Source organism: Calypte anna, chromosome 6 (genome assembly GCF_003957555.1).
Source record: "Calypte anna isolate BGI_N300 chromosome 6, bCalAnn1_v1.p, whole genome shotgun sequence".
In the NCBI taxonomy this organism is placed as follows: domain Eukaryota; kingdom Metazoa; phylum Chordata; class Aves; order Apodiformes; family Trochilidae; genus Calypte; species Calypte anna.
In genome coordinates, this window is record NC_044252.1 from 810,875 (window position 1) to 823,271 (window position 12,397).

Below are 12,397 nucleotides of genomic sequence, written 5' to 3' on the forward strand. Positions count from 1 at the left end.
TGTGGAACTGTGATTGAATAAGCCAGGGAATTTCTGCTGGGATCAACCAAGGGCTGCTAATCAGCTCCTTGTAACCCAGCTCTTTCTAAATGGCAACTTAAATTTATAAATAGTTGCAAAACCAAATAGATTTTCACAAGTAACTTGAGTGGGGAAAGGTGCCCAGAGGCATACAACTTATTTGTGTGGCTCCTCCTATTCAAACTTCCATTTAACCTGCATGCACAGCCAGGTAATTAATAATAAAGTCCATTAAGGGCACTGCCTTTACCCAAGAAGAAGGAAATAAAATAAATGTACAGCTGAGAAGAGGCAGATATGCAAATCTAAGCTCAAACATGAGCAGGTCAGCTGTTCTGCCAGGTGTGTTTCAGTAAGGAAGGCACAGCAGAAAGTTCAGGTGAGAAATGTCTCAGCTTTATTTCACCCCCAGCTGGCACCAGCAATCTCTGCACCCCTAATGACAGAGACCCATTGCTGGCTGGGTCTGCCTGCTCCAAGGCTTTTCCCAACATCTGCAGCCCCATAAATTAAGTTGTTCAAAGTTCAGGGTCCCAGCACAACATCCACAGCCTGCATGCACCCTTCTAGCCAAGGCTCTGGCTGGGGGCTGTAACGGGAAGGTGAATCCTGGGTTTTCCACTATCATCCATCCCCTCTGCTTTGCTGTGTCCCACCCCTGGGCTGCAGGGCCTGGGCTGAGCCAAAGCTCCCACTCACAGCTTGCTTGCATCTGAGCCTTCCTTCCCCAAAACCTGCAGGAATCAGACTTCCACGGGCAAACTTGGAGTACCTGGACCTCCTCCTTCAGAAGGCACCAGGCTCTCCCCAGTCTGCTTCCTGCTGGCTTTTTGTGGATGTGAAAACAAGCAAAGCTCTTCTCAGCATTTTCCTGACACGTCCCAGGACACCAGAGCTGCACCAAGGGACACTCAGCAGCTTTGCTCTGCCACTACCCTTATTTAATGCTTCTGTGTTTCTGGGACTGGCTGGGGTCATGAGTAACACTGAGCCCAAGTGGATTGAAAGATCTGCTGCATCCAGGTGTGTGGAGGAGTTACCTCTGGGTTACAGGGGAGACCATTCCCCTGATACCCCATCTCCCCTGATACCCCATATCCCCTGATATCCCATATCCCTTTATATCCCATCTCCCCTGATATCCCATCTCCCCTGATACCCCATCTCCCCTGATACCCCATATCCCTTTATATCCCATCTCCCCTGATATCCCATACCCCATCTCTGGGATATCATCTCTCCCAGCTCTGCCCCATCACTGCCAACACTTCTCCTGGCAGCATCCCAGCAGACAGACAGACAGACAGACAGCACCCCCAGCCCAGGCTTTGCTGAACACCTCCCTTCCTCTGCCTGCAGCCCACTGGGGCAGGGAGGAGCAGTGAATGTGCTTCTATCACTTCCAGTTTTCCTTGAATCCCCAGGAGGATCTGACATACCCACAGGCAGATGGGATCACTGAGACTCAAGGGTTGCAGGTGCAAATCCTTGCTGCTCTACAAGCTCCCCAAGCCTTCACCACCCTTCCCCTTCCTCCCCCAGGAGCTCTCAGTGTAAACGTGACCAGTGACAAAGCCCTGGCTGCTCACAGGCTCTGCTGACTATAAATAATTCCAGCAAACCAGTCTGTGTTTCCTCAGAGCCCTTTCTGCAGTGGCAGGGCAGGGATTTTTGTTTTCTCTGGTTTCTCTCTCCCATGCCTCCCCTGTTCAGCTCCCAGGAATGTGTTCTCATGCCATCATTTCCAGTCACCTGAGAAGCACCTGGCCAGGGCCATCCCCCAGCTGCTAACACTCCCTGCTCCTTTGTTTCAGGCTGGGTTTGTTTCCCTGTGGGAGAAAACATCCCTTCCCCTGCTTTACAACACGACTCTGACTTCAGTAAGTACCTGGTGTGGGATGGGGAGCAGCATTCTCATTCTCACCAGCATTTTACCTGGATAGGAGCTGGGGGCTGGGCTTCTGCCAAAGAAATTGCTGCTTTTATGGGTGAGTCTTGATGTGGATCTCCTGCCAGCCTGCCCTAACCCCTCTGACATTATTCTGTAGCAGTAAAGACAGGTGAGATGCCTTCCCACCCGAATTAGTCTGGGACTTCACTGCTGGGTGATCCATCCAGGGCTCAGTTGCCCTTTTGTGCTGAGTTGCAGGCACTGGGCAGGGTCACTGGAGATTCTGAGAGAGGGATGCAGGTCTGGGTAGTGATCCTGGTTGTTCTTCATTAAACAGAGCATCCTTTTCTCTTGGAGGAAAATAACTGTTCATATGCCATTTAGTCAGAGGCCTTGCTGGAAGGAGCAGAGTTTGGGTTCTTGCTTATGACTGCCAGGGGCACCTCAGGGTGCAGCTGGGTGCTCTGTGTGGTTCTGCCCCAGTGCTGGTGTTGGGCTCTTACAACTGATCCCTGGGCCTCTCTCCTTGTTTGCCCTGTATGAAGCATCTTTTTTTCTTTTTTTTTTTCCTTTTTTTGTTTTGGTTTGGGTTTTTTTGGGTTTTTGTTTGGTTGGTTGTTTTTTGTTTTGCTTTGGTTTTTTGTTTGCTTTTGGTTTTTGTTTGTAAAGTTTGTAAACTATTTTATTTCTAGACTTCTGCACCCACATCTGGAAACACAACAGCCCAGACACATTGTTCTTCTGGGGTAAGAGTTTGCTGCATTATTCAATGCATTATTTAACTAAATTGTGTCTTTTCCCCCTGCAGTCCCAGCCCTGCTCTCTCTGCCCATGCCAGCGTGCAGGACAGCTGAACTGGACACCACCTTTCCCCTCTGGGGCTGCAGTTTTGCTCCTGGCATTGACATTTCTCTTTCTGGCAGCCACCCAGGGAGCTGCAGGATCCCTCTGCATGCCCTTGACCTGAGTCTCCTTCTCTCTAAGTTAGTACCAGCCCTGGGTGGTGGGAGCAGCTGCAGGGGTACCCAGCGTGGTGGCCTTGGTCCTTGCAGTCATCTTGGCCATGGTCTGTGTCCTCCAGAGGAAAAAGTGGAGCTGGGAACAGGTGAGTGCCTCCCATCTCCTGCCTTGCTGCTCCCAAGCCCAGAGCTCTGCATCAGGAAACTGCTTCAGCATCCTCGGGAGCTCTTGGGATGTTCGGGACCCACATCCCTTGGCACCCACACTCTCTGGGCTCTGTCTCCCAAAGGCTGCACCTCAGCCTTGGGAGCTCGAGGTTCAGAAGGACAGAAGAGAAATAAACAGGAGAATGTTGGAGGGGCACCCCCAAAGGGGCTGCTGACCAGCTGGGAAGTTACAAAACCAAAAAACTGACCCAAATTATAATCCCCATTCTTCCAGGGATTCCATAGAACCATGGAATTGAAACCACAGAATAATCTCATGGCATCATTGGATTTCTGTGCCGTTTCCCAAAGGAAATAGTTTAGGAATCCTCCCTCTCCAGAATGGTGTTGCCCCCAGCAATGCTGCCAAGGGGGTTTGCAGTGTGTTCAGCTTGGTCCCCTCGTTCCTCTGCTCCAGCCCGTGGCAGGGCTCTTCTCACCCCAAGGAAATCACACACCACAAATCACCCACCCCACCAAAGAGTCAGCCTGCCCAGAGAGGAGAGATGCCACGGGACAGCCAGACACTGACAGTTCTGCCTGGAAAGGGCCCTTTCCTTCCCCTGCCACATGTTTTAACCAGCTCCAGTACCTGTGTGGCTCTTTGTCCCCTCACTGTGGAAAGGAAGGTAGTACTGAGGGAGATTATTTCCCCAGAGTTGGTGGTTGTGATTACCATAAATATTTGCTATTTTTTTCTGGCTGTAAATGTGAAAGGGATGTGTTAGAGGACCAGCCAGGCTTCTGATGTTCTAATAAAACTCTTGGGCACTGAGGTTTCCCCTCTGGAAGCTCATTCTCCTGGCCAGGCAGCAAGTGGACCCTCTGAGGGTTCCAACTGGAAGTGTTGTGACACCCAGCTTAGAATCTCTTGGATATCACCCCAAATATTACCCCCTGAGGCTGTCCTAAAACCTGTTTAGTAAGGGGACATTTTCTCAGTGCCTTGTGCTTCTTACCCTGTTGTTTGCAGCTCACTGTTGTTTGTCACTGGTTTTTTTTTATTGCTTCAGGAGCACCAAGGTCCCACTGGGCAGGGAGAAGATGAATATGAAAGGTTCCCTCCTGGCCCTCCAGGTGTAAGTCAGCTCTTACTGCTTCTCACCATCACCCAAGGGATGCTCAGGGTAGGACTGGCTGTAAGGCTGGCCCCTAAGAGAGAACCCATGGTACTCAGGGTTGGAGATGCCTCTGGCATGGGCAAAAAAAGGAGGGAGTGAAGCTGAGATGGGAGCAAATATGACATGGCCTTCAAAATACTGCCAAGTATTTCCAGAGGGAGAAGGGGGGAGGTTCTTGCACACTGTGTTCTCTCTTGGGACTCTGAGTGGCAACCAACACAGAAATTGTGGTTTTCCTCTAGAGCTTTTATATGAACATAGTGCAGGAGACACCAAACACCTCAGCAGATGAAGAGCAAGACAAACACCCCAGACCAGACATCCACAGACAGCTCAAGCCCAAGAGGATGAAGGTGCCAAGAAGAGAGTCACCTGAGGTGGAAGTTATTTATGAAAATGATCCAGCCCCTCACTGACAGAAAAGCAGAAGGAGAGGCTGGGGCCAGGAACAACAGACACAATCTTCCTCCTGGACACCAGGGGTCAGATGGTGGCAGTTCATGAACACGAGTTTGCTCTTTGTGCAGACTTGAAATTCTACAAAGAACAGGCCAGAGAGACTTGGGGTGGGGAAAGGACTCGTTTGGAATGATGCTCCTGAGATGCAGAAGCAAAAGCAGATTCCCCTGGAATACCCAACCCCCCTGGGAGAGATGGTGCTGCTCTCCTCCTCAAGTAATGCATCTTAATAAAGAACATTGAAATCCTTGCAGTGATACTGATGGGGAAAAAAAAAAAAAAAGAGTGTCCAGAGAGTTGGAGTCCACATCACTCAGGTGAGAGGAGATGTAGGGCTATTACCTGGAGAGGTTGGGCCAGGTGATCCTTGAGATCCCTTCCAGCCTCTGGTTCTGGGACAGGGAAGGTGCTCCCAGCCTGTGGAAAGGCTGGGCCATGGAGTGCCTGGGAAATGAGAGGATCCCCCAGGAGCATCCAGAGGGGGTGAGGGCAGATGGAGCTCCAGGCTCTGAGCTGGGTGGGCAGTGCCTTTCTCCAGAAGGATGTGCAACCATCCTTGGATTGCTGCTGGGAGGACAGAGAAAGCTGCTGATAGCCCCAGGCTGCAGGAATCCCTTCCCAGCCCATCCAGGAGCCTTCCCAATGGCTCCAGTCTGGAGCAGAGGAGGCTCAGGGGAGACCTCATCACTCTCTCCCTGAAAGGAGGTTGGAGCCAGGGGGGGGTCGGGCTCTGCTCCCAGGCAGATAGCAGTGGGACAAGAGGGTTAAGAGTCTAAAGCTCTGCCAGGGGAGGGTTAGGTGGGATATTGGGAAGAAATTCTTTCCAGAGAGGGTGCTCAGGCATTGGGATGGGCTGCCCAGGGAGGGGGTGGATTCTCCATCCCTGGAGGTTTTTAAGAAGAGCCTGGATGTGGCACTGAGTGCCATGGGCTGGGAACCACAGGGGGAGTGGATCAAGGGTTGGACTTGGTGATCCCAGAGCTCCTTTCCAACCCAAATGATTCTATGGTTCTGTGATGCTGTTGGTGATGTGCTGCCTCTGGCATGGGGCTCCTTGCAGCAGGGTGAAGCAGGCAGGACCCTTGCCCTGGGAGGTACAGCCCTTCCACAGAGCTGCTCTGCAGTGACGAGGTGAACAGCCTGAGTCTCATAAATAGCTTTCCCTTTATTGATTGGGTTATTAAAGTCCAGCACTACCCATCTGCTCTTGGTGGGACAAGTGCTGCAGGAGAAGCAGGTCCTGGGCAGCCACGGGAGCCACCCTGGGGAGAAAAGGTGCTTTTTGGGTGCAGTCACTGTGCTCGGTGAGTCTGTGGATGCTGTGTCACCCAGGGCATCCCTGCCAGGGGCTGGAGCATCTCTGGTAGGGTTTGAAGGTGTCTCCTCTGTGCACGTAGCTGTCTCTGGGCTGCCTCCCTGGAGGCCTTGGAGAGGGGGCCCGGTGCCTTTGGTTTTAGTAAGGAGGATGGAGAGGAGAATCATAGAATCATAGAATCCTAGGGGTTGGAAGGGACCTCGAAAGATCATCTAGTCCAACCCCCCCTGCCAGAGCAGGGCCACCTAGAGCACTTCGCATAGGAGAAGGCAGGCAGGGACATGGTGGGGAGTGGGGTTGTGCTCCTCAGCGAGGCAGAGCACAGAGCTGGAAGGCAGGAGGGATATTCCCTATGCCACTCAGGGTTGGGGTTATGCTGAGCTCCTGGGGGTTGATGACAGCCTTCAAGGTGTAGTTCTGCAAGATGGCAGCTATCAGCAGGAATATCTCCATGCGTGCCAGGCCCTCGCCAGGGCAAATTCTCTTCCCTGGAGGTGAAAAGAGCAAAAGGCAATCAGAAGGCTTGTACCAAGCAGGTGTGTGCTGCAGCTTTATCCAGCAGTGGGGGGGCTGTCACAAAGGGTCCTTGAAAAAGGAGAGTTTGTTGGAGAAAGAGCTGTAACACTTTTGTTGACTGTGTGGAGGAAGAGCAGGAACAGGAGAAGACTTAGAGAGGCGTTGGGGGCATCACAGGAGGCAAGATGAGAGCAAGGTGATGCAGAGAACTCCAGGGGTCAGGGCTGTTGGTGGCTTGCATGTAGCCTGAGAGGTCCTTAAGAGGTGCTGGGGAGAAGTGGAGCTACCCCAGAAAGAGAGGCTGGGTAGGGATGGCTTTGGTGGCTGTGCAGGAAGCTGAGGGGGGTTTCAGAAAGTCACCCAGTCCCACTCACATCCTTACATCAGCAACTCCTCTTGGCAGGCTTGAGAAGCCACCAGGCCTGGACAAGAGGGAAGATGCAGCTTCCATCTGCCCTCCTAGGAAGGGGGCAACAGGTAGAGTTATCCAGAGAGCAAGGAGTCCCAAGGAAGCAGCAGTGCTGGGAAGAAGGGGGGCTGTATGGAAAGGCAGGGTGGTGCCCAGAGGAGGAGGCAGAGAGGAAAAGGTGGAGAGAGAGAAAGCCTCTCTTACCTGCTGAGAAGGGGATGAAGAACTCACTCTTCCTAAAGGTGCCATTCTTGTTCAAGAAGTGTTCAGGGCAGAACTCATCTGGGTTTGGAAACTCTTTTTCATCGTGGAGGACAGAGCTGAGGACAGGAAAGATTGTGGTGCCCTAAGGGAACAGGAGGGGAAGAGCAGAGCATGGAGGGGAGCCCAGTGAAAGGATTTGATCCTACTGCCTGCCAAGTGGAGCCTGAGCTGCCCAGCACAGCCCCTCCAGTGCCTTTGGTTTCCCATTGGGAAGGGGAGGTCAAGAATTCCCAGCTCCTGGTTTGTAGCTGGCAGCCCAAGGGCTCACATGCTGCCAGCTCCTTGTTGGGCTTTCCCACTGACCTTGGGGATGACATATTCCCTGAAGCAGGTGTCTTTGTCCACAGAATGAGGGACACTCAGGGGGATGAGCTTGATGAACCTCTGGATTTCATGGACCACTGCATCCGTGTAGGGCATCTGGGGCCTGTCAGCCAAACAAGGTCTCCGGGACCTCCCCACCACCTGGTCAATCTCTTCTTGGACTTTCTCTGTCACCAGAGGCACAAACCATACAGTGGGTAAGTAAAAACCAAACCTTACCCAAAGAGGTTCCCCACATCAGAGGGGACCAGGAGCATGGATGTTGTTGGGTTTGGTGGTGGTGAGGACACAGCTCCAGTGCAGGGTGAGCTGGCTAAATGGGGGGGGGGAAACTGGGGACACAGTCAGGCCCCTGGCTGTGAAGGGGATGGTACCAGTGATGCTGAGGGGTCTCTGATGGTCACCCTGGGGAATGGTGGTGCAAGGACTTAGCCCCTTTAGGTAAAATATAAGAGGAGAAAACTTGGGAAAGAGCCAGAGGTCATAGGTTGGTACCTTGGATCTTGGGGTATTTGATAAGCAGCAGAAGGCCATATCTTATGGTGGTGCTGGTTGTCTCAGTGCCACCAAGGAACAAGTCAAAGGTTGTGGTTATCAGGTTCTTCATGTGGAAGCTGGAACTGGGATTGTCTTTCTCCTAGGGAAAAAAGCTGGATTATTTCTCTGGCTGAGCCGTGTCCCTTTCTTATGTCATCCTTGCCTTCTTGTTGACCCAGAGCCATTGCATTTCTCTGCTAAAGGTTTTGGGGCCCTTGCAGTGCTCTCTTTGTGCAGCCAGCCCAGGAGCTGCCTGTCCCCTCCCTGCCTCCCAGTGAGAGCACTGCAGAGCAGGCTGCCCATGTCCCTCTGTTCTGGTGAGGGCAGATGAAGGTTTTGCTGTCCAGGCAGCTGCAGGGGTGTGCAGATGCTGAGCCATGAGCACAGGACACGTCTGGGGCATTGCTGGTGTCCTCTCTCTGCCCAGCCCAGCTGCCTGGGGAAGGCTGATCCCAAAGCCTGTGTTGTTGAGGAGAGGGATGGGCTCAGTGCAGGTGTGGCTGGGGCTCTGTGCTGCCTCCTTACCTCCTGCATCTTGCAGAGGTAGCAGTCTAAGAAATCCTGAGGGGAGCTGGGATCCAGGGAGGCTTGGTGGAGCTTCATCTCCTCGTACACAAAGGCTTTTAGAGCATCAAACTGATCAAACATGTTGTTGTGTGGGCCAGGCAGGTAATACATGATGTTTGGGAACATCTGGTAGAGCTGGAAGGGAAGAAAGAGGGAAGCCCATAGCACAGCCATTGCCCCATCCCTTGATATGAGCAAAAAGCTTAGGAAAGCCCCAGTCCTCCCAGCTGGGCCAAGCAGGAGGACTACGAGGCTGAGTGGTAGGGACTTGCTTGGAAGTTGTAGTGGGAATCTTGGAGGTGGAGAGGGAAGAAGGGTGCTCAGGAGCAGGGGGAGCTGGCGAGGTTGCTGCTTGCTCTGGAATGAGCTCCCTGCTGTGCAGCAGGACTGGTGGGGTCCCAGTCAGAAGGCTGGAATGGGACTTGGCTGGAAAGGAGGCCTCCTGCTGACCTGGGACAACACTGCCACTGTGAGCTGTCTGCTATAGGTACCTGTCCCCAGATGGAGTTCATCTTCTCAAAGATGATATCCATGCTGCCCATCAGGGAGAGGAAGTTCTTGTCTTTGTAGTCGTATCGCTTCCCAAAGACAATGGAGCAGATGATGTTGGAGACAGCACAGCTCAGGATGTAGGTTGGGTCAAAAGCTTCTCCTGTGGTTTCAAAAAAAAAAAAAAAAGATGGTTACAAACCATCAGGAAAACCTCTCCCCAAGCTCTGGCTGCTTCTGGGGATGGTGGGCAACCAGAGCTGTCAGTGGGAATAGCAGAGCACAGCCTTTGAGTGTCACGGGAGGGTCCTCCAAAACCCACAGCACAGGGTCATGGAATTATTTCCTGATAAGGAAATTTCTAATTTTCTAATGGGGGGTAGATGATTATGGACCAAACACATGAGAACTTCAGAGTTATTTCCTGCTTTCTAATGAGGGGTAGATGATGCATGGAGCAAACACACCAGAACTTCAGCTGAGTTGAAGCTAAACACATGGGCTCCCTTAGCAGAGTCCTTTGTTGTTGTTGTTGTTGTTGTCACAACAAGAAGAAGCTATAACAAAACCTGGAGCATACCCTTTGTTTTGTTGATCTCATCCAGCAAGTGCTCAGCTTCCTCCAGGATCCTCTCCTCCATGCTCCTCTTCCCCATCCCAAAGTTGCGCAGGGTGCTGACAGCAAACTTCCTGGCCTGGACCCACTCCGTGTTGTTGCTGAAAATGATCCCTGCACAGCAAGAAGGAAAAGAGAAGGCCTGGCTAGGGTGGGCTGGGTGTGAGAGGAACAGAGAGAGGCTCAGGGTGACAGTGAATCCTGTCCCTGGTAGTGTCAGCAAGGATGGGGGCTTGGAGGCAAGCTCTGGAGTCCTGCAGCCCAGCTGCCTGCCTTGGGCTTTCTCCACCACATGTCCACCCTCCTGGGGAACAGCTCAGCTCTCACATCTGCTCAGACTTTCCCTCCTATAGCTGGTGGCTGTTGCCACTTAGAATCACAGGATCATTTGGGTTGGAAAGGAGCTCTGGGATCATCAAGTCCAACCCTTGATCCTTGATCCAACCCTCGTGGTTCCCAGCCCATGGCACTCAGTGCCACATCCAGGCTCTTCTTAAAAACCTCCAGGGATGGAGAATCCACCCCCTCCCTGGGCAGCCCATCCCAATGCCTCAGCACCCTCTCTGCAAAGAATTTCTTCCCAATATCCCACCTAACCCTCCCCTGGCAGAGCTTTAGACTCTTAACCCTCTTGTCCCACTGATATCTGCCTGGGAGCAGAGCCCGACCCCCCCTGGCTCCAACCTCCTTTCAGGGAGCTGTAGAGAGTGATGAGGTCTCTCTCCCCTGAGCCTCCTCTGCTCCAGACTGGAGCCATTGGGAAGGCTCCTGGATGGGCTGGGAAGGGATTCCTGCAGCCTGGGGCTATCAGCAGCTTTCTCTGTCCTCCCAGCAGCAATCCAAGGATGGCTACACATCCCTCTGGAGAAGGGCACTGCCCACCCAGCTCAGAGCCTGGAGCTCCATCTGCCCTCACCCCCTTGGGGAGAACCCTGGATGCTCCTGAGGTCTCCCCTGAGCCTCCTCCAGACTAAACAACCCCACTTGCCCTTTTGCTGCCCATTCCTGAGCTCAACCCAGCTCCACTTCTCTCCTACCCCATCCTGCTGTGCCTTCCCTTCTCCAGGTGGGACCCTCCCCGCTGCCTTCCCTTTAGGATGTGACATTCCAGCTTCCACCCCGTGCCCCCCCAGCCCTTCCCTTCTCCCTGGAGAAGGAGCACGGCTCAGCACACATACCCAGCCCGTTGTTGGCCCTGTCTCCTATTGGCATGTGTCCTCGGACAGCAAACTCATCGGCACGCTCGATCAAGGCTTCCCTGACAGCAGAGTGTCCGTGCAACACCACCACGGGGTCAGAGCCCATGTGCACTGTGAACACGGGGCCATACTTCTCACTGAGCTGCCAAAAATGCAAGAGAAACCACGGCCATGGAGCTGAGAGGAGGGAAGGAGGGGTTGCAAAGCAGCCTTGCTGCTGCTGCTGCAGCCCCAGCATCCTCAGGACTTGGTCCTCTCATGAGAGGTGCAGGGGAGGGGAGGGTTCCCAGCTACAAGGATCTGAGGAAAAATGGCCAGGGCAGTGAGGAGGGGCAGCTGAGATCCCTGTGGCTTTTCTGCTCCTCAGGGATTGCCAACCAACAAGCTATGGATGAAGGCTTTCCCCGTGCACAGGTTTTCCCCGTGCACAGGTCCCACGCATTTCTTAGAGGAAAAAAAACAACAAAAAACCCCAAAAAACAAGTCTGAGAGCAGAAGAAAGCAGCCTTACCTTCTCCAGGGTTTTGGATAAGTCCTTTGGCTTCACCTGCAGGAGGTTACCTAGGATGGGAAGGGGAGTTGGTCCTGGAGGCATCTTCCCCTTCCCAGACCTCCTTCTCCATGATGCGAAGGAGAGCAGGCAAGTGATGCAGAGCAGGAGCAGAGCAGCTCCCAGGAGCTCCATTTGCTGGTGCAGCTGGGGAGGGATTGCTTCTGCCTGCTGGATCCCTGCTTTATATCCTGGGGAGCTCTGTTGTCCCCGGAGCAGCTTTGGGATCACGTGTTGGAGTTGGGCAATGTGAGCAGTCAATCATTTGTCAGCATGCCCTGCGTTATGAAAAGAGGGCTTATCTCAGTGCTGCTTGGTCACTGCAGACACACCTCGTCTCAGATAACCCCCGTGGCCAGGAGAGATTAAGAAACTTATCAAATGGACTCCTGAAGCCCTGGGGTTCATTGTTAAAGGGGTCACACCAGGGCCACCCTCTCCTACCGGGGTGCTCCCGGGGAGTCCCTGTTGTGGGGACATCGTGGGACAGTCTGTTCTTCAGGGAGGATTGTAGGAGCCATTCTGGGGGTTCCTCAAGCCTTCCAGACACCATCAGTGGAGTCTGCAGCACACAAATGTGATGTGCCACAGCCCACAGTGATGGGTTCCCAGTGCTCAGCAATCCCCTCCAGCTCTCCCCTTAGGGGTGTCTGGACTCACAAGAGAAGAAGGAATAAAATACCCATCTAGCAAGGGCAGAAAGTTCCCCAGACATCACAGCAGACAAGAAAGGACTCAATAAGAGAGATAAAAACATAAGGAAAGGGTGTCCTGGGTTTACTGTGCCACCCCCATGTGTTAGCAGGGGCTTCCTCTTTGCTGAGAGGTGCTGGAGAAGGTCTCCATCCCTTGCCAAAGTCTCTGTAGCTTCTCTGCAAGCTCTAAAGTTGCCCTCACACTTTCACAGAGGTGCCATAATTTGGTTGTTGTTCTTTTAAAATCTCATTTCACTT

At 53.0% G+C, this 12,397-nt stretch overlaps 1 protein-coding gene across 1 annotated transcript; it reads right to left on the reverse strand.

Annotated features, from left to right (window-relative positions):
• Positions 1-5,803: 5,803 nt before the first annotated feature.
• On the reverse strand, positions 5,804-11,622 carry LOC103537679 (cytochrome P450 2C19). The gene is made up of 10 exons (XM_008503982.2): positions 11,406-11,622; positions 10,874-11,036; positions 9,660-9,809; positions 9,082-9,242; positions 8,549-8,725; positions 7,982-8,123; positions 7,466-7,653; positions 7,103-7,244; positions 6,242-6,461; positions 5,804-6,136 (listed from the first exon to the last, which is right to left on the reverse strand). The coding sequence occupies exons 1-9, from the start codon at positions 11,577-11,579 to the stop codon at positions 6,280-6,282; spliced, it is 1,479 nt and encodes a 492-aa protein (XP_008502204.2). The 5' UTR covers positions 11,580-11,622; the 3' UTR covers positions 5,804-6,136; positions 6,242-6,279.
• Between the last annotated feature and the right edge of the window lie 775 nt (positions 11,623-12,397).

Excerpts from the sequence above, each read along its gene's own strand:
- LOC103537679 (XM_008503982.2), bottom strand. The coding sequence starts at position 11,579 with ATGGAGCTCCTGGGAGCTGCTCTGCTCCTGCTCTGCATCACTTGCCTG. Across the intron at positions 8,124-8,548 it reads ACCTCTGCAAGATGCAGGAG|GAGAAAGACAATCCCAGTTC; the intron begins GTAAGGAGGCAG and ends TTTTTTCCCTAG. Across the intron at positions 7,245-7,465 it reads GGGAATATGTCATCCCCAAG|GGCACCACAATCTTTCCTGT; the intron begins GTCAGTGGGAAA and ends CTGTTCCCTTAG.